The 27,734-nt window shown below is 42.2% G+C and overlaps 2 protein-coding genes across 5 annotated transcripts in view; one reads left to right on the forward strand and one right to left on the reverse strand.

Annotated features, from left to right (window-relative positions):
* The window catches only part of SLC20A2 (solute carrier family 20 member 2), a 108,376-nt gene extending 93,347 nt beyond the window's left edge, over positions 1 to 15,029 (reverse strand). The window contains exons 1-3 of one of the 3 annotated variants that reach the window (XM_022571331.3): positions 10,544 to 14,832; positions 9,041 to 9,139; positions 8,169 to 8,227 (exon numbers count right to left, since the gene is read on the reverse strand). The gene's annotated coding sequence lies outside the window, so the exon portion shown is untranslated. The other 2 variants (XM_089903802.1, XM_022571334.3) reach the window with 2 other exon arrangements.
* On the forward strand, positions 14,850 to 27,459 carry SMIM19 (small integral membrane protein 19). 2 transcript variants are annotated; one of them, XM_022571336.3, is made up of 4 exons: positions 14,850 to 15,008; positions 19,077 to 19,214; positions 20,738 to 20,862; positions 26,492 to 27,459. In XM_022571336.3, the coding sequence occupies exons 2-4, from the start codon at positions 19,081 to 19,083 to the stop codon at positions 26,554 to 26,556; spliced, it is 324 nt and encodes a 107-aa protein (XP_022427044.2). In that variant the 5' UTR covers positions 14,850 to 15,008; positions 19,077 to 19,080; the 3' UTR covers positions 26,557 to 27,459. The 2 variants fall into 2 exon arrangements, with proteins under 2 accessions (XP_022427044.2, XP_022427046.2); XM_022571338.3 differs by lacking the exon at positions 14,850 to 15,008 and having other exon boundaries at positions 15,248 to 19,214.
* Positions 27,460 to 27,734: the final 275 nt, after the last annotated feature.

Consider the following 27,734-nt stretch of genomic DNA (forward strand, 5'->3'; position numbering starts at 1 on the left):
TTTGCTCTGGTACTAGCTGCCTCTGGGGGAAACCGGGTGAAGGATACACGGGAACTCTCTGTATTTTTACAACTTCCTGTGAATCTGTAACCATTTCAAAACAAAAAGTTTAAAACAAGTTTGAGGGAAACATGAAGGTGGTGACTTACTTACAATAATCCGTTTTTCTTCATCTAAGTGAAGGTATGAACAAGTAAGGGGAGATATACCAGATGGCTGGAGAGGAAAAGATGACGAATAGTATTTACTGAGCATTTATCACGCACCAGGCACTACAGCTGATCTCATTCAACTCAACACTCAGTCCATTGAGGTGGTGGCTGCTAAACAGCCTCACTTTTGAGATGAGTAAACGGAAAGGTAAGAAATTCAATCAAGGTCACACAGCTGGCAAGTAGCAATGACGTCAAAGACCATCTCAAAGCAAAGAGGATGACTATTGTATCAAGAAGGGTTTAAAAAGTAGCTTAATATAGGTAGAGTAGGTGAAATACTACAGATGTAAAATCTGAAATATGCCCACAGCATACCTGCTGAACACTGTGTCTTCCAAGAACTTAAATCCACATCAGCCCTGGATAACTGAATGCACTTGACCAGAGATGTATTTGAAACTGTGGTTATTTTTTATCTTTTAAACTTTTGCTTAGAATTGAGAAGAAGAGTAACATTGATTTCTCCTCTTTAAAAGGTGCTCGCTGAATGGAAAAAGGTAGATAAGAGGGAGCCAAAATTCAGAAATAATACGAACAAGGCACTCAAGGTGGGGGAAATAAAGCTGATCGACTGTCACAAAGCCTGTTCAGGAAAGAAAAGGGAAAGCTTGCAATCTCGTCAAATGCCAGGCAGGATAGTCTGAATGAGGTTAGAATAAAACCAGAATCCTCATACAATGAACAACAGGGGCTAGCAGGATGAATATTTATTTGCAATAAAATAGTTTTAAATACAATAATGCAGTTAAGGTTGGCTTCAGTATGGCTTAGAAAAAGCAAAAGGAAACTTTCTGCCCTTTATCACTCCATCTGTAAATTCAATGCAAATAATAAGGGGGGGTGGGTAGTGGGTGGCAGTTTTAAACAAGATTGGCCACAAGCTGACAGATAAAGCTGGGTGATAGGGACACGGAGATTAATTCTCAAAGCAGCTTTTGGGGCCACTGGTGTCACCTGCACCACCAGCCCTGATCACATGAAAAAAAGCAAAAAGAAGGGAGGCAACTACAGTGATAAACACACCACTGTTTTCCCAGGTCAGGTGGAAATGCTCACTCCTCAGAAATCTGCTTTAATATCCTTAAGAAAGAGTCAGGGACACCTAAAATGTAAAATGGGCAGTCCTTTTAACACTGCAACTTTTCCTGAATGATCAAAGAATATTTTCATAAATACAGTTTTTGAAGACTGTTCATCACCGGCTTGTTTACAATGGTGAGAAATCTGATACCTAAATTATCATTAAGGAGGGATTAAATATATTATGGTGTACTCTTACAATGGAATACCAAGGAGCTATGTAAAAAAAGGAAGACATTAACCCACAATAACAGGGTATGGCAAAGGGAGGCAGGAACCAGCTGAAAGCTCTCCAGATGGCCAAAGCTGGAACAATCTGAGCCATACAGTAGTGTTGTGTCAGATTGTAACACAAGTATAAATACCCACTGGTCTACACTGATATAAGTAAACAGACTGGATAAATGAATACCTGGGGAGAACAGACAAAGCTCCTGTGCTGCAGAATTCCCAACACTGTAGGTAGGTCCCCTGCCCTGCCCCAAAGAGGTGGAGCATGGCCCCCGACTCCTGACACGGGTGCTGCCTTCTTCCCAAGAGCACAGATGCGAAGGGGAGAGAGAGAGAGTAACTTCGCAGTACAGACACCTGACAAGCACCGCCTCAGTCAGGATACCAAGGTCAACGTCACATAGACAGCAGGCACCCTTTGAAACGATGGGATGAAAACGGCTCTTGGCCCCAGGGTTCTCTCCCCCCCAAACACACAACCCCAGTCGAACCATGAGAAGAACATCTGCCAAGCCCCAGTTGAGGGGCACCCTACAACACCTGACTAGTACACCCCCAAACTGTCCAAGTCATAAAAAACAAGAAAAGTCTATAAGAAACTGTCACAGGCACGGAGAGCCAAAGGAGACCTGAGGGCTGAAGTATGGAATCCTGGACGGGATCCTGGAACACAAAAAGACAGGAGGTAAAAAAGCTACGGAAATCTGAGGAAGCATGGACTTCGGTTAATAACGATGTATCAATATTGGCTCATTAGTTCTGACAAACACACCACACTAAGATAAGACGTTAATGATCAGGGAAACAGGGAACTCTTGGCGCCAGCTCTGCGATTTTCCATAAACCCCAAACTGTTCTAAAATAAAAGGATTATTTTTAAAAAATGAAAAAGAAAAATTTTCATGAAGATGTAAACTTATAATGCTGTGGAAGGATGGCCAATATATAATAAATGAAAGAAGAATTACTAAACAACATGAATGCTATAAATCTATTTTTGCTTTAAAAATATACATATTTATACACCAAAAAGTCTGGAAGACCAACTATATATCAAACCACATACCTAGTGATTTTCACCACCTCCTTTATACTTTTCCATAGTATTTGGTTTTGTTTTTCCACTAAGCATTGGTTACTTTTAACATTGAGCCTCATTACTCCCAGGTCAAGAACACAGTTGTTTTATTTTTGGGGAAAAAGTAGCTGTACAGCATAGAGTTAATAGAAACCACCTTAGCTCAAAATAAGATGCATTTATAAAACAGCTAAACTTTACTTTTTCAAGGGGAAATATTTTAAAGGCGGAACAGAAAAGTGATTGAAAGCATGGGATTTCATCAGACCTGGAGTACAATCCTGGTTTCACCATTTGCTGTCTGTGTGACCTTGGGCAGCTCAAAAACCTCCCTCAACACCCTTACTTTCACAGTGGGGAGATGTAACACTCACCACAAACCCGTGCATCTGTAGAACTGCCCTAACACTTATCTGCCTATTTATTTATCAATATAAACACATATTGCACATAATACATAAATGTATTTCATAACCTCAAATTTTATTAGAAAATTACCTGACTAGTAGCAAAGAGTTCGATGTATGTCAAGAGCCTGGCCCTACTGAGGCTCCATAATGGTAACTGTTGTTGTTATCAATAATAATAATATACAAAAATCCAAGAAAAAATAAAACACTATCAGAAAAAAATTTCATTTCTCAAGATATATAATATGGAGCACTGAAAGACAAAACCAACACCTCAGCTCGTTCTACACCATCTGCTGTGATGTCCCAAAGCCCTCTGCTAACTAGACATTCATTAGGGTGATTAAATGTGTTAACATGCCCAGAGGACTGCTGTGGAGAATTTTCCAGAGAATACAAGTGAAAGCCACTTGTCTCATCACAGCCAGCTTAAACTAAACTTTGGAATATTAATGCACTGTCTCCATTGCTATGGAAATGAATGTAACATCAATACAAATTAACACCAGCCATAAAATACAAACTAAACTGATTTAAATCCCTTGACTGTAAATAAGGAACTTTAAAGATGCTTTAGACAAGACATATATTTTGATCAAAATTCTGGGCTGGTAGTTCTAGCCCAATACTGATATTTAAAAATTACCCCAAATACAACACTTATAATACACAAAATCACGACAGAATAGACAAGTCTAATCATGCTATGAATTAGTGGACTTTTATAACAAGACTCAACAACCCAGAAAAGAAAAATCATTTGTTTCAAGTGGAAGGTTTACCCGGCCTGGTTTATCCTATGGTCTAGGACATAGACCCAGATTTTAAAGAAATTAATCAACCATAATATAAGCAAAATAATATTAAATCACTGTGCCAATTTTTTTCTACTACACTAGAAAATGCAGACTGTTCAGTTTGGTTCTGTTAAAAGAAGTTAATTTAAACAGCTTTTAAAATAACAAAAACATAGATATAATCCAGGAACTAAATTTAGGTTCGTATATACAACCCAGTGTTGTGATTACAACTCTCCAAAGACTGATTTTATAACGCACTCCAAAGTGTCTGTATCCAATAAATCTTACTCTAGTTTTCCTGAGAGCAGTTGTTACGGAGACCCAGCCCAGTGATGTCATTCTAGCTAACCACTTTAAAACCTGTGGCATATTTCTGTCAAATATGCTTAACTGTAGCAAATTTTAAATTTGAGAATGGATGTGATGTATGGGAAGAAATCACTGTCACTGAGAACTACACCTGGCAAGTAGACTAAGCGAAATAAACTTCTTTTGGTTAAAAAAAAAGAGGGGATTGACTACAAGGTTTTTCCTAAGGTTAAGTTTTCCTAAAAACTATAAAACCAAATTTGAAATGGGAATTCCAAACATGTGGGGCAGCAACATTATCTACATAATAAGAGTATGTTCATCTGCCATGTTCTCTACCAGGTGTTTCCTTCTCCAATTTTTAAACGATAACTGAATAATGGACCATACTGGCACCTCATATATATTACCTCATTGAATCCATGTAACATTACTAGACGATTATCACCATTTCAAAGTGAAGACACTGAGCCTGAGTGCTTTCAGTAACTTGCCCAGTTCACACAGGTAATAAGGAGAGACCAGCAATTACTTCATAATCGCAATACACACACACGCACATCCCCCGTCACCTACACATCATATCTGACTTTTTGAGGTTTTTGACCTCTACCTTCTGACTCTCCCAATTAATCTCTTCCTATGACAGCAGCTACTTACGTATATTTTTGCATCTGCCCTACTGTGTTGCAGTCGTTCACTTATCAACATTCCCTACTCAATGATGAGCTTCCAGAGAGAACGGCTCACACCTTGCTCATCTCTGTAATCCCAGAACACAGTCCTGTATTTAGCACATCTGCATGCATTTCTTGTTAGTACTTAACAGCGGTTCTGATGTTGATTCTGCTAGCTGCTCACGGGTGGTGAACATTACAGAACCAGCTTCAAGATACCTGCCAACCACTACCTCAAGGAGGGCAGATGCAGGCAGAAAGGAGATTCAACATGATCAGCTTGAATCTGTAGGGCTGTTCTTACCATAGCATTTAGACACTACATTATGTGGTATATAGGGTTTTTCTTTTTCACGTTTAATAAAGCTGCACCTGCACTCACATTAGTCCACCTCCAGTAGTTCACTGCACAAAACGAAATTACAGGACAGCACGACACGCAGAGTGCATGCAAGAATGAAGGAAAAATATACAATGTAAACCATCAACAGCAGACCGTTAAGATTTTGCCAAAAAGCTACCTTTTCATTACAACATGACTCCAGAGTCCAGAGGGGCAAGACCACACAATTCATATGCTTTCCCACACAGGAAACTAACAGGGTTGGTTATTCATGATATTTGGAGACTGGTACGGTATAATTACAAAATGACACAGGTTAATACTTAAGGAGACATCAAGTCTCTCAAAACAAAAAGGAATATTTACAAGATTAAGTTTCTGTTTTGTTATTAAAGTCCTGGAACTTCAAGGAACATATAAAAATACAGATGACTTAGTACTCAGATTAGTTAACAGAATTACTGATACTTTTTATTCTTTTAGGGGACCTTTTACCTACTAAATCTTAGAGTCTGCGGTTTGTGGTTTCCGTTTTCTGTCTAGTTATAGAAATTGATTGCGAGCCCTTTTGTGGTATTTATCTTTCTCTTCTCATCCTCCACCCGCCCCTACCCCCAAACCTGCTTTGGATGTCTGTCTTCTTTAATTTTTCAAGACAAGGCAGTGAAGTGAAATGGCATGAACTCTTGAATAAAGAGTTAAAAATGTTAAAATCATATGACTCTCCTCTCTTTAAAGTAATATTAGTCTTCTAGAATACCAATCTAATTCTTAGAAGCAGAAAACACAGGAAGCTCAATGTTCCAAGAAAAGTTAATAATAATCGATTCATCCTGGCTACCCAGGAAATACACAGCAAGGACCTGTGTTCTATGCAAATACAGACAACAAATGCATCTAGTAATACCTGCCACCCAGGGACAAGGAAAATAGAAAAAGAGCTCACGGAGCAAATGCACAAAAGGTACAGATAGAAAACAGCATAAATGTAGGGCTGAGCAGGAATCAGAGCTCGATGAAAGCCGTGACAGATCAGTGAGCTCTACAGACAGAAGCAGACGGAGGTGGTGGAGGAGAGGTCGTCACCGACGGGAGGTGACAGAAGTGAGCAGAGGCGAGGAGGAACCAGGCAGGGGTGAGAGGACAGGAACTAAATTACAAGAGGGGACAAGAAAGAACGGCGGGGCCAGCGCGGAAGGAGGCATGCCCAAGGGACAGACAGCATTTTTTTTTTTTTTTTCCGGTACGCGGGCCTCTCACTGTTATGGCCTCTCCCGTTGCGGAGCACAGGCTCCGGACGCGCAGGCTCAGCGGCCATGGCTCACGGGCCTAGCTTCTCCGCGGCACGTGGGATCTTCCCGGACCGGGACACAAACCCGTGTCCCCTGCATCGGCAGGTGGACTCTCAACCACTGCGCCACCAGGGAAGCCCCAGACAGCATTTTTAATGGGAGACTGAGTCATAGAAAAAGGAAGGAAGGAGGCAAAATGCAAAGATACCAAACAAGAAATTCTGGACAAATGAGGAAAAATGTAAAAGTGAGACCAGGTGATAAATAGGTAGGGTAGAAAGGCAAAAAAAAGGATAAAGTAAAAGAAACCTCTGGGAAAGGAAATATTAAAAAAAGACAAATGGTTTCTGGAATTTCACTATATTAAATTAAAATTTTAAACCTGTTCTTTTGTTTCTGTTTCTCGCTGCTGGGTAAAACTTGATTGAGAACAATGGTTTCCACAATCTCCAGAGGAGAAAAGTATTGATGAGGTCAACTGACTTAGTAGCAAAACTAAGAGCTGAAAACAATAAAATTTACTTATGTCAGTTAACCATCTTAGCTCTAACCCACAAACTAATTTTCTTTCTTTCTTTTTTTTCTGTCAACTTGTTTCATCCATACCTATTTCCTCCCTCCTGTATTATTATTATTTTTTAACATCTTTACTGGAGTATAATTGCTTTACACTGGTGTGTTAGTTTCTGCTTTATAACAAAGTGAATCAGTTATACATATACATATATCCCCATATCCCCTCCCTCTTGCGTCTCCCTCCCACCCTCCCTATCCCACCCCTCTAGGTGGTCACAAAGCACGAGCTGATCTCCCTGTGCGATGTGGCTGCTTCCCACTAGCTATCTATTTTACGTTTGGTAGTGGATATAGGTCCATACCACTCTCTCACTTCATCCCAGCTTACCCTTCCCCCTCCCCGTGTCCTCAAGTCCATTCTCTACATCTGTGTCTTTATTCCTGTCCTGTGCCTAGGTTCTTCATAACCATTTTTTTTTTTTAGATTCCATATATATGTGTTAGCATACGGTATTTGTTTTTCTCTTTCTGACTTACTTCACTCTGTATGACAGACTTTAGGTCCATCCACCTCACTACAAATAACTCAATTTTGTTTCTTTTATGGCTGAGTAATATTCCATTGTATATATGTGCCACATCTTCTTTATCCATTCATCTGTCAATGGATACTTAGGTTGCTTCCATGTCCTGGCTATTGTAAATGGAGCTGCAATGAACATTGTGGTACATGACTCTTTGAATTATGGTTTTCTCAGGGTATATGCCCAGTAGTGGGATTGCTGGGTCATATGGTAGTTCTATTTTTAGTTTTTTAAGGAACCTCCATACTGTTCTCCATAGTGGCTGTATCAATTTACATTTCCACCAACAGTACAAGAGGGTTCCCTTTTCTCCACACCCTCTCCAGCATTTATTGCTCCACAAACTAATTTTCACACTGACACATACACATCAATGACCTTAGTGACCAACTGCTTCATTTACTAATCACAAAAGCTTTCTCTCTCTCTCACTTTTTCTCTCTCTGTGCTTATCAGTATTTGGAGAAATCCCTGCTTCTTACTACTGCCCTAAAAAAGAAAGGGCAGAGTAAGAAGGTGCATTTACATCAATACTGCTTAAAAAAAAAAAAAAAAGTATGATGGAAGCTTAACACAAGGTTAAAACAAAAACAGTGAAAAGATGCAAATTTCCTATAAATTTCTACGACCCACCTTATTCTGGACTCCTACATAACTGAAAACAGAACACAGAGATCATCCTTCATTTCCATCTAGAAACAATAGAAGAAAACAAAACACTTAACAAGAACATAAAAACAATAAGGAAGAGCTATTCTGAAAAAGAAGGGAAATTATTCTACTCTTAATCCTAGGAAATAACCAAGGGTAGAAGAGCTACCATACCAAAGGTCTATTTATGAAGCTGTAATTCGTATAACTCTTATTTTTAAGCTGAAAAAATATAGTCATCAGATTTTCAGTCCAAAAAACTGTGCAAGGAAAAAAGCAGGCGCACACAGAGGCTGAGAGGAAGATAAAGGAAGATGAACCTAACACTGCAAAGCTTTGAACGATCACCGAGAAGCAGCAGTTTCTCAACATCCTGCACCTTGAGGAATTCTTCAGTGAAAGTCAGTTTCTGAGGGCCAACATCCTATTATAAGCTCCCATTCCTCCTATTGTATCTACCGTTTCTCTATCCACACAGATTGAAACTCTGATCGTAAGCAGATTACCAGCTTTAGCAGCAGGGGAAAAATAACTCAAATATTATACACAAAAGCAATGGGGTAACAAAGACAATGTAAGAAACATGTAAAGAAATATGCTACAGTCTTGTTGCTCATATTTGCAGAACTATCTTCTTTCAGCTGCTCAAAAATCCTAAATGGCATTGGGCCAATTCTTGAAATTTGCCTTTTCTTCAGTTTTTTTTTTTTTTTTTTTTTTAAACCATTCTTCCATGAATATCGTAACGGGTCACTTGGCCATACAGTCCATTCACAGGCATCTGACATGATTATTTACTTCTGGAAACAGCTGCTGAATTCCAAGGCACTGTGACACTTCTTGAAGGAACAAACCTGGTTCTCTGGTCTCTACTGAGGACACGGTGAAACTAGGATTCTCTGAACTCAGCGATGACACGGAAGCCAAGCTGTGCTGTTTCCAAGGTAAGATGCCTTGAAAAAAAAAAAGCTAAAAATGAATCAGATTTTAAAAACAAAAAAACTCTAATAAAGTAGTGAAAATTCTCACACAGTGTTACATTTTCGCTAAGACTGAAAAATAAGTACTCAGATAAAAAATTTCAATCCTTCACTTCAACTTTAAATATATTTTCAAAAAATTTTTATAGGGCATCACAGGTTATACAATTAAAAATACTGCAAATAATTGACTGTTCCGGAAATTAACAAAAAATAGCCATTAAAATTGTAAAGAAATTCTGGTGACTGACGTTTTGATGTTTACCATGGCCAGGATAGAAGATGGGCTTTGAGAAAACACTATTTCTCTGCGTTCATATCTTATTTGGAAATGGTATGAACAAGCATGATTTATACTGAGCTATAAAGTGAGCTACAGAACTGATGACCTGGAAAATTTCTTCTAGCCATAAAATTCTGAAATTGCATACTATCTGGTGATAAAATCTTGACACCACTGAACCAGCTGTAGGCAAGCCATTTGACTTTTCCCTGATTTTCTCATCTATAAAATACAGGGCTGGGACTTCCCTGGTGGCGCAGTGGTTGAGAGTCCGCCTGCCGATGCAGGCGACACGGGTTCGTGCCCCGGTCCGGGAAGATCCCACATGCCGCGGAGCAGCTGGGCCCGTGAGCCATGGCCGCTGAGCCTGCGCATCCGGAGCCTGTGCTCCGCAACGGGAGAGGCCACAACAGTGAGAGGCCCGCGTACCGCAAAAAAAAAAAAAAAAAAAAACTCTAAAATACAGGGCTGGTTCTTCTTACATGAGGAGATGGGTACTAGGGTCACCTGAGGATGGCTTAAAATACAGATGCCTGCCCAGCTCCAGCTCTAAAGAGCTCTAACCTCTGGGATTACGCTAAGGCATCTGCTCCTGTTACTGTATAACGAACCCTGGATCATTCTGTCTACACTCATACTTAAAGAACCACCACACTAGGTCACGTTTGGGATGCAGCTCTACAGCCCTAAGAGTCATAAAACAGGGCAGTAGGGATGCCATTACTCCAGCTTGACAGGTTTAAGACAAATGAAATCACTGTGTCATTTTCTCCTTCCCTAAAAATTCCCCCGTTCAGAGAAGATGCCAAAACTAAGATTAAGGCTAACGTGCCAATTGGATAAACACTTCAATGGAGATTATTTTTAGCCCAAATTGTCCCAACTATATCCTCAGATATTTAAATAGAACACAACTGCAGGACGATATTCATAGTCATAAAGCTGCTGCTCTGACAGGCCACCCCAAAACATGAGCTGATGTTAAAATGATAGCAGCAACATGCCATTTCTTACTCGAATTATAAAGCTGCCCCCAAGACAAAGGTCACGCCCCCCTCCCCAGCAGAAGCGACGTGTCACGCAGAACACCGTACCTGCAGAGCTGCTAACCGGGGCTGTGGCCCAGGCTTCACTCCAGGGCACCTCCTCCTCTGATTCCTGGACAGCGGGTATGGTGACGTGTGTGCTCCCCTATCGGCCGAGTCATGTGGATTCAATGGGCTCTGTTGGTGCCCAACACCCCCAGAATAATATTGTCAGCTCCCGACTAAAGGGATACAAAACTGGGCTTTCAGAGTAAACCACTTTCCCTCATCTTGCTGGATTTTGTTTGCAGGCCCTCATCCAAGTCCACATGGCTTCAAAGTGACCTCACTCCAGGTTTGTCCCAAACCAACAGTGCCGTTAAGTGTTTTTCCACCAAATGAATATTACTTGGTTGGAAGAGGCCTCCGGGCCCCAAGAGTGTGTTCTACTGTCCAAGACAAGCTGAAAAAGTGGGTCAAGATTTCACAAAAGGACAAGGCAAACGGACAGATGGGCACCGGAAGCCTTTAGTAATGCTCCCATCCTGGTAAATTACATTCACTAGGGGTTCTTTCACATGAGTTATTTGACACTGAATTAGTACCTTAAACAGTCACTGCCCTTTGTCCTGGTGAATCACTGTCCTAGAATTCAACACCTACCAAGAGTCCTAGTCTCCCTCGGCTTTGAGGTTCAAAATTTCGTTTTTCTCCTCTTGCCTTCAGTCATTTCAAAATACAGTCCCCTCAACCATTTTGTTATCAACCTCTTCTGCCTGGAAAATCCAGCATTGTTTCTGCAGCTCAAAGTCATTGCCACCATGTATGCTACTTTGAAATTTTTAAAGAGCTTCCTTTACAGCTGAGAAACTAGGGTCAACTTTTAGCTCTCTTTTCTGTCTTTGATAAAGTAAAACTCCCCAGAGAACCCACACTGATTCAAGAGCCAGGCTGCCTGGGTTCATATGCCACCTCCCTGCTTACTACTCACTTTGTGGTCTCGGGCAGGTGACTTAATTACCTCCCTGTGCCTCAGCTTCCTCATGTTAAAAGTGGGATTATAACTGTACCTACGTCAAAGGACTGTTGTGAGAGTCGAATACGTTTACATGTAAAAGCACATTGTAAGCACTACATCAATGTTAGCTATCATTATTTGCTTTATGTAACTCCAAATTCTCTTATTGTTCCACGTGTGTACACGATGTTTGCCCAACTGAAATACTACCTACTTGAGGACTGGGACCACATTTTGAATATTTCTGATGTTCCCCCCATGGCACCTAATATTCACTCAATAGGTAAAAATAAACCTACTCGGTACAAATTATTATACTGGATGAACAAGGAATTTCTCAAACACAGACCTGTGTAAACATGTATTCCCTGCCCTCGAGTAGCCTGTATTTTGGGTGGGGAAACAAAACACAGGAAATGGTCATGCAACAATATAAAGGCATAAAAGATTAAACGCCAAAGTATGTGGTTTAAACAGCTACCATTCAAAGGGCTCACTGTGAGCTGGGACTCTGGAGAGGGCAAGCCTGCAGTGGCCCTGCCCCTATAGGTGACTTGGATTTCCACAACAGGTGGGAACAGAGAGAGGATTCCAGCATATCTGCTCATTCCACAGATATTTACTGCACACCTTCTGTAGGCCGGCCTCTGTCCTTGGCTCTTGGAATACGGCCATGAGGGACCCAGAAACGGCCCCTGCACCCTGGGACCTAAAAGGGCACTCACTCCACGAGAGAGCCAAGTTCTGAAGTAAGGAAGAAGGGCCTGTCCTCCAACCCGATGAAACACAACATCCCTTAAATGTCTCGTGAACAGGAGCCAATGCTGGCATTACAGTCACTCCGCTTCCAACAATGGCAAACATACAGAAATTAATAACTTTTCATGTACTGTATTCTAAATATCTTCCATTGCTTATGAAGCACATTAAAGAGATATTCTCCATATTTCTGGATACAAATAACATATAAGAGATTTACAGACACACACAGTATTACTGGAACAGTTTTCGTAATAGAGGCTGCGGAGGCTCAGCTGCTCAATCTTGCCCAAATGAAAGCCTATTCATTAAAGCCCTGTGCTTTGTCTCCTCCCGCCCTTTTCCCTTCTTCTTCTACTAGTGGCTGCCCACAGATATCAAATATCTACTAGAAAAATGCCTGAAGATGCATGTGTTGGCAGGAATCAGTTAGTCATGATGGGTGGAAGTGTTAACACATGCATCTTTTTCTGCCTACATCTGTCCCCTCATCTCCTCCCAGAAGAGAACGCCTTCAGGTAAAGGAACCCTCTTATAAATACCGACTGGCAAAGCATTCTCACTCCTTTCTTCTGCGATGATGGACCACTATCTGAAGATGCGTTAAGTCTAATACGCTCTAATCACAAATATGACACATTTCCAAGCGCTTCGCTCATCCTCTGCAGGCCTCTCACCCGATCCTACTCTCCCAAGATGCAAACTGCTGGATCCCACCATCATTCTCGTCATTGTTACGCCCACATAAATTATTACATTGTACCTTTGGAAACACAGAATAAATTTCTTGATTAAGGAAGTCAAAACTACTCAATTAAATCCAGTCAAAAACTTAACTTCTTCATGCACAAAGTACTGGACTCAAATATGTTTAAGACATGTAAAGGCAAACTGAAAAGTAAGGTAGAACCCCTACAACGTAGATTACTTAACATTCTCAACATCTACATACCCATGAAAGTTAGACTCATCAACAAAGTAACAGCCAACTCAGTTTTTTATTTCCTTGGTTTGGTACTGCAAAATCACGTTCCTGTTTGACTGTCATTCGTTAACCCTTAATTAGGAATGTTGCTTAGAAACTATATATGGAAAAAGGGCACCTTTCAGAAGGGACCATTAAGGCTTTCCCAACATTTACTTTTTTCCAACATCCAAGCATAGCCTGTTCATTGGGTGACAATGACATGTAATGGGAACTCTGATAAAGAGACACAGGGCTTTGGAAACTATTGAATACCCCAATAAAGGGACTAATTGCAGTTCTGTGCAAATGCAAAGCCTTCTTCCAACTTGAAAAACACATTAAATTACTCTATGAGTCATTTTATATTGCCCACACCCTTATTTTACAAAAAACAGAAACAGAAGCAATTAATGTACATATTCCGCATTTGGGCACGTTCAAATCAAACTCGTGTACTCAAGTATTTCTAAGCAACCTATGTTTATGCAAAAAGTTATCCGGAAGATTAAATGAGATAAAGCATGTAGACCATTTGGCAAAGGCCTGGCAAGCAATCAGTACTCAACATTGCACATTATTATCGTTCCTAATTTTCCAACTCTGTAATCATACTAAACAGTTACAAATTTATGCACGTGATTATGTATATATAATATATATAAACGAATATGTGTTACTACTAGAAATAAAGCTTTTATGTTATGTACCAAGCAATGCTCTTCATCCAGACAGAGGTGAGTTTAATTTTAACAGAATGATCCACAAAGAAGCAGAGAAAGCTGGCTAAGGGGTAGGATGTTAAACGTTACCTCTAATCTCTGCTTATCAATTAAGGATACAACCTCTACATGGCCTAGTATGAATTATAATCAGCAGTCAGCTGATCCTAGAGAACTCGCTCAAAATGAATAGTTAAGACCTCAAGCACGTGGACAAGTGGCCATTTGTTTGCAAGGCTGTGCCAACCACTGAAATCTGATTACGTCAATACTCATGCTGAAATCCTACATAAATTCATTACTTGTCTCATGCTAGAATTTTGCAAGTCCTTACAAAAATTTTAAATATCCAAAAGTCACTTAAACTGACAAGACTACAGCATCCTGGGCACATCCAGTTTTTAGAACACTTCAATAGCCTCGGCCACGCATCATTTATTATGACAGGGAAAATGCAAAGCCAGTGACAACACGTGCTTTCCTAAGCAAATATTAAAAATAACCCTATGCCCTCATTACGAAAAAGGAAAATCTTCGCGTTTCCAGCTTAATCTCGACCCGGGGCCAATGCACACTCCCACCTCCCACGCCGAGACGCCGCCCGGGCGCGCCGAGGTGTGGCTGAAGGCTGCTCGCGCTCTCGGGAGGACCCGTCCCCTCTCCCCGCGCGCTCGGACGCAGCGCGGCCAGATCCACGTGGACTCCAGGCGACGGCGGCCGGACCCACCGCCGGGGTCGCCGCCCGGGGTCGCGGGGAGGGGCCGGGGGCGGGGCCAGCGCCGCGCCGCGAGGCCGGGAAAGGGAGCCGGGCTGCACTCACGCGCCCGGGGGGCGGCACCGGGGCCGTCGCGGCGTCCCTCCGGTTCGCACACTGAGAGGGGGGCGGGGGGGCGGGGGGGGGGAAAGACCTGGCTCCTCGTTCCATCCGGAAGCCGCCGGGCCGGCAGGAAATGACGAAGCAGAGGTCGTCCGGTCCGTGCGGTAACCGGCTCCGCGCGTCCGGCCGCGACTGCCGGGGAGAGAGCGCGGAGCAGAGCCGCTGGGCCGCGTGCCGCCTGCAGAGCGAGCGGCGTGAGTCGCCCCGCCCCGCCCCGCCCCTCCATGCGGGGGGAGGGTGAGAGGGAGGGAAGGGAGCCCAAAGGCGCCCCTAGCCCCGCGCCCGGCCGTCCCAGCTCCTCTGCCGCCGCGCCCCAGGCTGGAGGGAACAGTGAGGCCCGCAGCTCCAGAATCGCGGATCGAAAGGCGGAGGCCGCCGCCTGCGCAGCGCAGGGCACCCGGGATGGGGGGATGGGGGGATGGGGGTGTGGAGCGGGCGCGCTTCAGGATCGCACCGCACGCAGCCCGCGGCGGCCGAGCCCTGGCGGCTCCGGCCCCTGCCGCCTGCCGGGGTGGGGGTTACATTGTCTGCCCGCTAGACTGCCCCTCTCTCCGGGACTGGCAAGTCTCACGAGTCTGGGCAGGGCCGGAAGCGCCCACGTTTGGGAGTCCAGCGTGCGACTCGCTAGCCTGGGTGGTTTTGGGCGAGTTGTGTACCCAGCCCCCCACCCCGCGTCGTCTGCCAGGTGGAGCTTTCGTGCCTCCCAGCAGGGTGATGGTAACAATTAAATGCATATGTGGACTGCCCAGCACAGGCCCCTCAGATGTTAATTGCCTTCGTCTTGCTGGTTGAAGGCCTGTGACCTTGTACCCTCCCGCTTCAGCAACCCAAGCCTTTAGCGTTTCAGAGGACTGAGGGAAAACCACATTGATGCGATGGGTTGTGTTGTATGGAGCTCGTAGAAGTGTGAGTGACTCCAATCTGAAATTGTTTCAAAATAGCAAAGCTCTAAGTGAGAGACGAAATGGATACCATTCAGGACATGATGACAAGTGATCCTCAAAACTGAACCACCTAGACACGGCATCGGGAACCCCAAATACGGAAAATAATTTAAAAATGATACAGCCGCTTGATTCCAAGAAGAGTACTAGTTCTCTACTTAAAAGTTTGTCAAACTGAAATCAAGCCCCAGTTGTCACATTTTGCCAACTTTATCTCTGGATAGTTACGTTCAGCTCATCCTAGCAACTCCTTACTGAAATAGCTCAAGCATTAATTTACAGGAAAAATATGTGAAAAAGGTGCAGTTTTCTCAGAAAAGCCCTGAATGACAATCCAAGCACACGGTGGTCTTGCTGAAACATCCATTAACTTGCCAGGAACAAACCACTGTAACGCCCCTGGGCATTGTGCTTTAGACTTAGAGGGAGGCTGTGAGGTGTGCAGTAGCCGCTCAGCAGGTGTGTGTGTGTACACTTGGTTAGACTGTGGCGAGCTGGGTGGGGACCAGTCATAGTTCAGGCCACATGGGAGCTGTGGTCTGTACTATGACTTTGTACAGGACCACTCCTTATTCCTGGCAGTCTTACAAAGGCATGCCATTGGTCATGATGGAGGACCAGGCACAAAAGGCCTACCCCCGGTGCAAGTCTTTCACAACCATACTACTAAAAGTAACTCAAGTGCGTGTCCCCAGAACAGTAGTGTCATTGCGTACCAATCAAGTTGTATAATTCACAGTAAAATTTCACCATTCTTGGTCAGCAGAATTTTAGAATCCTTCTCTAAATATAATGAAAAACTGGCATATTTGTAGGAGGAGGAAGACAGCTCTGTAGGAATACACCATTTATTGAGTGGCACATGAACAGAATTTTGTGGAACACTAAAGCAAGAAATTAATCTGGCTCAGATCCAGTCAGGTGGTAGAAAACACGTAGGAAATACTTTAATAGTGTGTCAGATAAAGGGCACCTGCAAAATGTTTCAGTAGCCATTGTTAAGTCTGCTCCCCTTTTCTTCTCCAATTTGTTAGTAACTCCCAATCCTGAAACCTGCCACCCTCACTGCATGGCCGTGCTGGCCCTTCCGCAGCACCTCAAACCAGACCTCTGAAGTCATCTCTTATGGCCAAAAACAGTCATCGTTATTTTATGTTTTGGCACCAACGAAAATCTAGAAAAAAATGCTAGATTCCATAAATTGTAAAGACAATTATAGTTTCTGATGTTCCAAAAGTTTCCATTCCTAAAGTAGGCTGATTACTTACTATGAATAATGTTACATCCAGAGAAACTCTGGAGTTCAATTTTAAGGAATAAGAATTGAAACTGTGAATAATGCCAAATCCCCCTGCGCCTCCCATTCTCTTAAAAAGAAAAACAAAAATCCATAGCCAATCTCTAATATGTAGGAATTGGGTATGTTTAATGATTTAATATTTAGATCTTGCATCTATAAAGTTTTAAGTTCTGTTTTTATTATTCTCTGTCTAATTTTTAAAAGACCAATCTTTATGCTCATCAGACACCAATAGAAGTTTCAGAGGAATGACTCTTGCCCTCAATGTCTAGAATGTAAGTTAAATGGCCATTCACGATACTCACTTTAATACAGTCTGTCCGCGAACGTCTGACAGAGACTTCAGGTGCCAGAATGGGGCCAACATGCCACCTGGCCTGGGAGCAGACCCCAAGGAAATTTCATTCATTTTATGCAGAGGCAAACTGTAAGAAAGAAAACAGACTCTGCCCTTAATATACACTTATTAAGTTACTGAGCCAAATCTACACTAAAGAACATTTTGGGGACTTCCCTGGTGGCACAGTGGATAAGACTCTGCGCTCCCAGTGCAGGGGGCCTGGGTTCGATCCCTGGTCAGAGAACTAGATCCCACATGCATGCTGCAACTAAGAGTTGGCATGCCACAGCTAAGGGGCCGGTGAGCCGCAACTAAGGAGCCCTGGAGAGGCAACTAAGGAGCCCACTTACCTTAAAAAAAAAAATTTTTTTTTGGAGGCTCACAGGACAGATTGCAAGATATTTCAGTGGAGGAATTTCTGCAATGCCTTCACTGTTGTAGGGTGTCTAGAAAAAATTGCAAAACAATTTCTTGGACATTCCAGATACCTTTTTTCTTGGTATTAGAAAATGGCTATCTTAGTAGAAACTACAGTACAGTTGTCACTGTCATTTGTTCAGTTTTTCTCCTTTTTTTTTTGCGGTACACGGGCCTCTCACTGTTGTGGCCTCTCCCGTTGCGGAGCACAGGCTCCGGATGCGCAGGCTCAGCGGCCATGGCTCACGGGCCTAGCCGCTCCGTGGCATGTGGGATCTTCCCAGACCGGGGCATGAACCCGTGTCCCCTGCATCGGCAGGCGGACTCTCAACCACTACGCCACCAGGGAAGCCCAGTTTTTCTCCTTTTGATAGAGTATCTAAAACAACACTTCTGAATTTCTTTCACATATTAGGTCATTTTACTTAGACTTACCTAGTTTAGATTTAACACAAGAGCAGAACTTTCTCTTTAAGGAAAAATTCAGTGAACTTCCCAAATGCAAATAAGAAACCAGTACTCTTTCCCTTGCTACTTGATATACTTGCTGTTACCATTCATTTTCTGTGGGAATGTCCAAAGAATGCATTTCCTTGAATAGAAGTCACAGCTGTGTAAATAGCAAAATAACTTTTTATCCCATAGCTTCCACAGTGGGCCAGGAGGCCAAAACCAGATAAAGCTCCAGACATTTTCGTTCTCCAGGTGTGTCGGGGGCCTGTGGAAGAGCACAGTTCCGGCTGGCGCACCTCATCCAGACTGCTGTCACGAGTCTAATGCTGTCCTTCTCTCTTAGCGTCCCAGCCAGTTGTGTGGACTCTGTTTTAAGTATTCAGCTGCTCTCATCTGGATGATACTTACAGTTTGGAAACTGTGCAGTGACATTTCAACCCATATCCTTTTAGAAATATGATGTTTAAATCCCAAGTTTGAACCTTTATGTAGGAGCTGTGATGTTTCAAAGTCAGAAATAGGCGAAAACGTGTTCCATGCCTTAGTGATCTAGACCAGGGTTGGCCAACATTTTCTTCACGGGCCAGATGGTAAACATTTTAGGCTTTGAGGGCTGTGAGGCAAAAATGGAAGATGCTCTGCTTAAAATGTATCCGTTTAGAAATGTAAAACCATTCTTGGCTCCTGGGCCATACAAAGGCAGGCAGGGGGCTGGAACTGGCCAGCAGGCCCTCTGTTTGCCAGCCCTTGTCCAGCCGTCACACCATCACTAACTGAAAGAAACCCTGCCCTCTTTGCTGCCTTACAGTCCCATGCCTGGTGGTTACAGAATGATGGGTGACGAGGACTCTATCGATTACAGCGTTCATGAGGCCTGGAATGAAGCCACCAACGTGTACCTGGTAGTGATCCTTGTCAGCTTTGGGCTCTTCATGTATGCCAAGAGGTAAAGGCTTTAGATTCTCAGGGTTGATAAGAACCCAGGCATTTATAAGTTTTGTAGGTTTGTTTGTTTGATCTAAGTTAAATGCACAAAAATAATTTCATCAGCATTTTTGTTCCTGCTATGAAATCACTTGTCTAGTCGGGTCAGCCCTCACATTACCGGACACCAGGATTTGGCTTGGAAAACCCAGTTGCTCTGAGAGATGGGGATTTAAGTGCAGCTCTTGGCACCCAGACCAGATGCTCTATACTCCTATTCTATCATTTCTGATATAGCTCAGTTTTCTCATTCAGCCAGCTTCACTGTCACCCTTGCATGAGCACATATTTTGGGCCAGTGTCCCTGAAATGCACAAACTCTAACTCCTATGTGTTCAGCAATTCTGTCTTCACAAATTTCAAGCCTTCCCTTCTGTTTCTTGTGCATAATATTGGTATGATCCAATTACTTGTCTGTCCGTCCCCCAAAACTCAGTCCCCTGAGAACAAGGACTTTTATTTAACCTTTGTGTCCCTGATGTGCCACATGGTGTAAATCCTCAATAAATATTTCTTGCTGTGATTCCAGATGCTGTAGCGTAATTCAGCTGTTCTTTTCCACACTCCCTGGCTCCTTTCCTTCAAGTACAGTTAAAAACAAATGCACGGTGAGGGGCGTGCTTTGAAGAGGAAAAACAGCAGTAGTTGGATTGAGCTGCTGCCCGTAGCCATGTGCTCGGTGGCGTCCTCTACCAAGGTCAAAGGCATTAGACAGTTCAGGATAATTAGTCAACCAAGAATAATTGATGCTCGGCCCGGGGAACAGTTCAGACCCACACTTGCCACGGGACCTGCAGGCTCGCCCTTCCCGACCCTGAGACCCCTGAGCTGCTGGCCAGCTGGCCGCCTGGACTCTCGGGGGAGCGGGGCCGAGGGGGTGCAGGTGAGAGGAGGCCTCCACAGAGCATGGGGGAGCCGCTGGCAGGTAACAGCCTTCCCCTAAAAATAGCCACCGTCTCCTCCCCACCCCAATGTTTTAAAGGCAGAGACAGGCTGTTGTTAATTTTAACTAGATGACCCCACTAAGGCCATGCTACTCTATTTAAGAAATGGTTTATTCATTGTTTTTCAAAATTAAGGTCTGCTCACATTCTGTTTATTCTCTGCCCGCAATAACTTATTTTTATTTGCATGACATGAGAGGGAGGGGAAAAATAATCATACTTTTTTTGTCTGAGCATTTTTCCATACAACAGGGCTTTTTTGTGGGGATTGAGGGGAGACGCTTTGTTGTATGAAGTGGGCATGTTCAGCTACTGCCTTTTCTTTCTTATAACCCTGTGACTGTACACGTACAGCTTCATACTTCTAGTGAAAGAAAGAATACTTGAGCCCAGGAAGCATCTCACGGGGACAAAAATAGAAGATGGACTCAGGGCCACTTACGTCCTTTAAATGCAGCTTCTGGTTACTACGATCGTGTGAATGTTACAGTCCTACAGCTATGAATACAAATCTCTTTTCTGCATTGGTTTTGTGTTTTAGAAATAAAAGGAGAATTATGAGGATATTCAGTGTGCCACCTCCAACAGACACTCTGTCAGAGCCCAAATTTTATGACACAATAAGCAAAATTCGGTTAAGACAGCAACTGGAAATGTACTCCGTTTGTAAGTATATCCTGCGCTTAATTACATACGTAAGCATATTTAAAATAGACTCTTTGGGGTTGAGTCTCGTTGGCAAAGGTTATCAGAAATAGCTGATAATGACACAGGGAACTATATTCAATATCCTGTAATAAACCATAATGGAAAAGAATATGAAAAAGAATATATGTATGTATATCTGAATCACTTTGCTCTACACCAGAAACTAACACAACATTGTAAATCAACTATACTTCAATTAAAAAAAAAATTTTTTTTAAGAAAGAACTAGCTGGTAATGAAAACGTAGGGCCTTTTTTAGATGCTCAACACAGTATCAGCAAACCCGGTTTGCCTGAAGTTAGTGTTTCAGGACACTTCACTTATTTGGGGCCCTTCCAAGACCCTGAGAAGAGCCCTAGCAACGTGTTTCACGTTTTGAAAATTTGGCAGAAATTAGATGCCTTAACAGTCGGTGAGGCTCCTGTCTCATCCTTCTCTAATTTCCCTCCTTTGCACTTCCCTCGTGTGCAATGGCGTTGAGGTGGCCAAGAGCATTTGGGGGATCTGGCTGAGGGGACGTTGAGTTGAACCTACTTTAGTTCAGGTTTGAAATTTTGTGCTTATAGAGTTTGCAGTCACTTCTTGACAATTAAATTACTATGTACTGCAGCCATAGCAGTATAGGAACGGCTTCCAGGCCAGAGGTTATTAACATGTCCTGTGGTACTAAACCCTGTGAGTAAGTGGTGGAGAAGAAACAAAGGTTAAAGGGCAAGGAGCCAGGATGAATTGTACATCCAAGCCACAGCCTTTGATGCCACCATTTAAAAAAATGAGGTGTGGTTTCCATGGTGTATCATTAAATGAGAAAAGGCAAGATGTAATTATATATATGCTAGGGTACTGCTCCTTTAAAATCAAATGACCAAAACATCCCTATCTACGTGTAATAAAAATGTTGTATAGAATTTTTTTTTATTGAAGTATAGTTGATTTACAATGTTGTATTAGTTTCAGGTATACAACACAGTGATTCAGATATATATATAGAGATATAGATATATGTTATTTTTCAGATTCTTTTCCCTATAGGTTACCACAAAATATTGAGTATGGTTCCCCGTGCTATACACTTTATATACAGTAGTACACATATGTTAATCCCAACCTCCCAATTCATTCCTCCCCAACTCCTTTGCCCGTTGGCAGCCACAAGTCTGTCCTCTATGTCTGTGGGTCTATTTCCATTTTGTAAGTAAGTTCATTTGTATCCTTTTTTTTTTAACATTCCACATGTAAGTGATATATGGTATTTGTCTTTCTCTGTCTGACTTACTTCACTTAGTACAATGATCTCTAGGTCCATCCATGTTGCTGCAAATGGCATTATTTCATTCTTTCTTATGGCTGAGTAATATTTCATTGTGTGTGTATATATATATATATATATATATATATATATATATAAATATATACGTACCTCCTCTTCTTTACCCAGTCATCTGTATAAGGACATTTAGGTTGCTTCCATGTCTTGGCTATTGTAAACAGCACTGTAATGAACATTGGGATGCATGTATCTTTTCAAATTTTAGTTTTCTCTGGATATATGCCCAGGGGTGTGATTGCTGGATCATATGGTAACTCTATTTTTAATTTTTTAAGGAACCTCCATACTGTTTTCCATAGTGGCTGTATCAATTTACCTTCCCACCAACAGTGTAGGAGGGTTCCCTTTTCTCCACACCCTCTCCAGCATTTATTATTTATAGACTTTTTGATGATGTCCATTCTGACCCGTGTGAGATGATACCTCATTGTAGTTTTGATTTGCATTTCTCTAATAAAAATGTTGAGCATCTTTTCACGTGCCTGTATGTCTTCATTGGAGAAATGTCTATTTAGATCATCTGCCCATTTTTTGATTGGGTTGTTTCTAAAAATGTTCTGTATAATTACACAAGCCTGGAGGAAGGCTTGGAAAGATACACATCAGATTATTAACATTCATTACCTTGATGGGAACACTGTGCGACTCGAGGGAAAAGATTGGATATTTTTAAAAGAAAGATAGATGTCTGTGTGTTTGCGGGCTCGCATAGAAAGAAGCAAGAAAGAGTGATCAGCAAGATGTTACTGGTATGTGTCTCGGGTGGGCTGGAATTTCAGGCGAAAAGTAGAAAAACCATATATATATTTTTTACACAAGTAGAACCTCTAGAAATTTCTTCAGCATAAATTTTATCCTGAGAAGTAGTAACAGCAGTTCCTTTGGGGAAAGGAGCTGCAGGACTAATCAGGTGGGAGGAAGGTACACCTTCCCTGTTTCCTCTTTTGTCCCTTTTGCATTCATGTTTTACTAGTTCAGAATAAGAAGTAAAACTGAATGTTACAGAGCAGCAATATTCACAGTAGCCAAAAGATGGAAACAACCCAAGTGTCCTTGACTGATGGATCCACAGAATGTGGTCTATACATAAATAGGATGTTATTCAGCCTTTAAGAGGAAGGAAATCCTTTTTTTTTTTTTGGTTGCATTGAGTTTTCTTTGCTGCACATGGGCTTTCTCTAGTTTCAGTGAGCGGGGGCTACTCTTCGTTGTGGTGTGCAGGCTTCTCATTGCAATGGCTTCTCTTGTCGTGGAGCACGGGCTCAGTAGTTGCAGCACATGGGCTCAGTAGTTGTGGCTCGCAGGCTCTAGAGTGCAGGCTCAGTAGTTGTGGCGCACGGGCTTAGTTGCTCTGTGGCATGTGGGATCTTCCCGGACCAGAGCTCGAACCCATGTCCCCTGCATTGGCAGGCGGATTCTTAACCACTGCGCCACCAGGGAAGTCCCAAGAGGAAGGAAATTCTGACACATGCTACAACATGGATGCACCTTGAAGACATTATGCTTCGTAATTATTTTTATTGTGAAGTGAAAGAAGCCAGTCACAAAAGAACAAATATTGTGTGATTTCTCTTCTGTGTAGCAAATTCACAGAGACAGAAAGCAGAATCGTCACTGGGAGTGGGGGAGGGAGTGGGGAGTTACTGTGTAATGAGGACAAAGGTCAGTGTGGGGCGATCAAAAGAAGGGTGCTGGTGGTGGCAGCACAACAGAGTGAATGTAGTTCATGTCCCTGAACTGTACTCTTAAAAATGGTTAAAATGGCAAGTTTATGTTTTTGTATTTCACCTCAAAAAAATATATCCTTAAGGAAATTTAAGTATTTAAAAAACAAAAACAGGGAACCAGAAGCTCTGTATAGAAAATTATAAGTAAAGAGTTAGGTTTTCATTGATGCCTAGTCAAAACAGAAGTTTGTGGGAGTTCCCTGGTGGCCTAGCGGTTAGGATTCGGTGTTTTCACTGCAGAGGCCCAGGTTCGATCCCTGGTAAGGGAACTAAGATCCCACATGGCTGGAGGCACAGCCAAATACAAAAAACAAACAAAAATCAGAAGTTAGATCCTATCAAAAAATATTCAGTAGTATAGCATATACAATTATAAAGCCAGTGTACAGCTCTTTTTCTTCTTTGATGAGAATGGCATAAAATGAAATGTATCAGGACACCTGTGTGTGTAAGGCATGGTAGTTTTCTGTTGCTGCTGTATTATCACAAAGTCAGTGGCTTAACACAACATAGATCTTACAATTAGAAACTAAAAGTCCTACAGCAGATTCACTGACTAAAATCAAGGTGTTGGCAGAGTTCTGTTTCTTTCTGGATGCTCTAAAGGAGAAGCTGTTTCTTTGCCTTTTCCAGCTTCTAGAAACCACCCATGTTGCTTGCTTTGTGGCTTCATTCGCCCATCCTCAAAGCCAGTAGCACTGCATCTTTCTGACCGTTCTTCCATTTTTATAGTTCCTTCTCTCTCTCAACTCTGCCAGGAAAGGTTCTCTGATTTTCAGGGCCCCTGTGATCAGGTTGGGCCAGATAATCCAGGGTAATCCCCCTTCTCAAGGTCCTTACCTTAAACACATCTTTAAAGTCCCTTCTGCCCCAGAAGGTAACATATTCACAGATTATGGGGATTAGGATGTGGACATCTTTGGAAGCCATTGTTCTTGTAAATAGTGAGTATTTGCACATTTAAAGAGGCCCATCACAGGGACTTCCCTCGTGACACAGTGGTTAAGAATCCGCCTGCGGTGGGGGTGGGGGGCTTCCCTGGTGGTGCAGTGGTTAAGAATCTGCCTGCCAATGCAGGGGACATGGGTTTGAGCCCTGGTCCGGGAAGATCCCACATGCTGCGGAGCAACTAAGCCCGTGTGCCACAGCTACCGAGCCTGCGCTCTGGAGCCCGTGAGCCACAACTACTGAGCCCACGTGCCACAACTACTGCAGCCCGCGTGCCTAGAGCCTGTGCTCCACAAGAAGAGATGTCACTGCAATGAGAAGCCTGCGCACCGCAACAAAGAGTAGCCCCCGCTCGCTGCAACTAGAGAAAGCCTGTGCAGCAACGAAGACCCAACGCAGCCAAAAATAAATTAATTAATTAAAAAACAAAAACAAAGAACCCGCCTGCCAATGCAGGGGACACGGGTTCGAGCCCTGGTCCGGGAAGATCCCACATGCCACAGAGCAACTAAGCCCGTGCGCCACAACTACTGAGCCTGCGCTCTAGAGCCCGTGAGCCACAGCTACTGAGTCCGCGTGCTACAACTTCTGAAGCCGTGTGCCTAGAGCCCGAGCTCTGCAACAAGAGAAGCTACTGCAGTGAAAAGACGGCGCATTGCAACGAAGAGTAGCCCCCACTCGCCGCAACTAGAGAAAGCCCGTGCCCAGCAACTAAGACCCAACAACGAAGACCCAATGCAGCCATAAGTAAATAAATAAATAAATAAATTTATTTAAAAAATAAAGAGTCCCATCACATTGCATCATTCTTAGTGCTGATGATGGCATGCCTAGTCCTGACTTAGTCTGGAAGTTCAAGAGGAAATAGCAAACAAAATTCTTTTCCTTTAAAGAGGACTCCCAAAATTGTAAAGCTTTCGGCCACAATAATCTGGATCCACCCTGAGTATATAAACAAACAGTATTTCTTCCTTGGCTGGTAAAAACTTAATGAAGAGACTGAAAGTTTGAAAGCCAAGCAGTGAATGACATTTGCAAAAACTTTAGCCCTGCACTCTCTCTAGTTTCAGTTTAAGACCTTCAATAAATATTTCTCAGAAGCACAAAAAGAACACAGAATTGCAAGTCTGTTTTTTCTTCTAGTTTATATTAATGACAATGTTCAGTAAATCTCTTAGGCTTCTCATTTAAAATATAGTCAAATTCCTTATGATGTGGACAAAAGCATTATTATTAACTTATCTTGAGGTGGAGATGGGAAATAAGAAAGGACATTACAAAATGTTAATTTAAGTTTAGTAGCTTAATTAGTGTTTACCCTATATTTCAATGCTCTGAATAATCCTGATGTACAAGACAATAATAATAAACATCTGAAAATGGATATCAGCACTGCTGAGAAATTAGAGGATCATGAAGTATAATAAATTTCCTCTAATGAGTAAAAAATTGTTTAATTCTAAGCTAATTCTTTACTGAGAATCATGACTGTGATTTAATGATGTGAGCTCATAATTATTTTGCGATTTTATTAATCGTATCTCCTTTTTTCTTGCTTATTGTTTTGTTTGTTTTTCAATAGCCAGAAAGTATGATTATCAGCAGCCACAGAGCCAGGCTGACAGCGTGCAGCTCTCATTGGAATGAAATCTCAGAAAATGAGCAGCAGGAATGATCGTTGTTCAAGAGTGCAGTCTCCTCGCGCTGCCAAATCATGAGCAGCATTTTTTTTTAACTTCTGTCTCCATAAAATCATTTTATTTGTGACTTTTCCCCAATTTTTTGGTGTGTTTTGTTTCACTTTTTTAAACCTCATCTCCAAATCATTTGTTCCACAAATCAGAAATTCCTTAAAAGGCCTGAACACAGAGAGTCTGCACGTACCTAGGAAGATAGACTATCACCAGAGATGGTGACTGTACCTTGTGAAGACTTTGATCCCTTCAGGATACAATCAGGAAATAAAAACACATCTTTGGAAGCAAGAGTCTGGAGCTGATGCCACTTTGGAACTTTTTTGCCAGCTTAAAAAATAAAAATCTAATCATTGGAATAACTTCCTCTTCGACTGTGTTCTGAGATAAATATAATAAGGATAACAGACTAACGTATGTTCTTATGGCTGTTGTTACCTCTAACCGAATTAACCGTTTTTGCTACTTCAGAATTTGCACAGTAAACTGTCTTTTCTGCGTTGTGAAATTGTGATGCGCACCCCCCTGCTAACTGTAGAAGTTTTCTGTGACTGGAGTTTGTTCCCCTTAATTGTATTCCCAGGAGTTTCTTCCACCAGAAGAATCTTCTTTCGGCCGTGCTGGGGCTATACTGCGGAATACATGGGCACCTCTGACTGGTGTCAGTGGCTTGCTTTGGGGTCATGTGACCATCAGTCTTTAATGTAACTGTATGGTTTCTTAGGCTTTTTTAGCATAATAAGCTTCCCTGCAGACTCTCATATCTTGTACCATTTTTGTACTGTACATTGAAATGTTTTCACCCAGTTTTTCATATTTATTTAAATAAAAGCCGGTTGGGGATAGTGGCACGGAAGTTCAACTGTCCATGTAACTGTCCATAAATTCGTTTTTGAATCAAAACTATAATTTTAAGAGTTAGAGTTAATATTTCAAGCATTATTGCCTTTTCCTTTATAATTATGAAGTAAAGAATATAAATGAAAAGGTTTAGTCCAAATAAAATCATTTCAGGGAAATTGCATTTACTTTTAAAATTTAAATCTTTTCAAATATATATATATATTGTACAAGGTGAATTGCTGACCAAATGAAATAATTATTTCTTAACTCACAGATGAGTTTGAACGC

This window comes from Delphinapterus leucas, chromosome 21 (assembly GCF_059928025.1).
Source record: "Delphinapterus leucas isolate spDelLeu-1000000601 "Yukka" chromosome 21, BTC_Dleu_Yukka2, whole genome shotgun sequence".
Taxonomy (NCBI): domain Eukaryota; kingdom Metazoa; phylum Chordata; class Mammalia; order Artiodactyla; family Monodontidae; genus Delphinapterus; species Delphinapterus leucas.

Coding starts and splice junctions, on each gene's coding strand:
- SMIM19 (XM_022571336.3), top strand. CDS start 19,081: ATGCCTGGTGGTTACAGAATGATGGGTGACGAGGACTCTATCGATTAC. Junction 19,215..20,737: donor CTCTTCATGTATGCCAAGAG/GTAAAGGCTTTA, acceptor TTTGTGTTTTAG/AAATAAAAGGAGAATTATGA. Junction 20,863..26,491: donor ACTGGAAATGTACTCCGTTT/GTAAGTATATCC, acceptor GTTTTTCAATAG/CCAGAAAGTATGATTATCAG.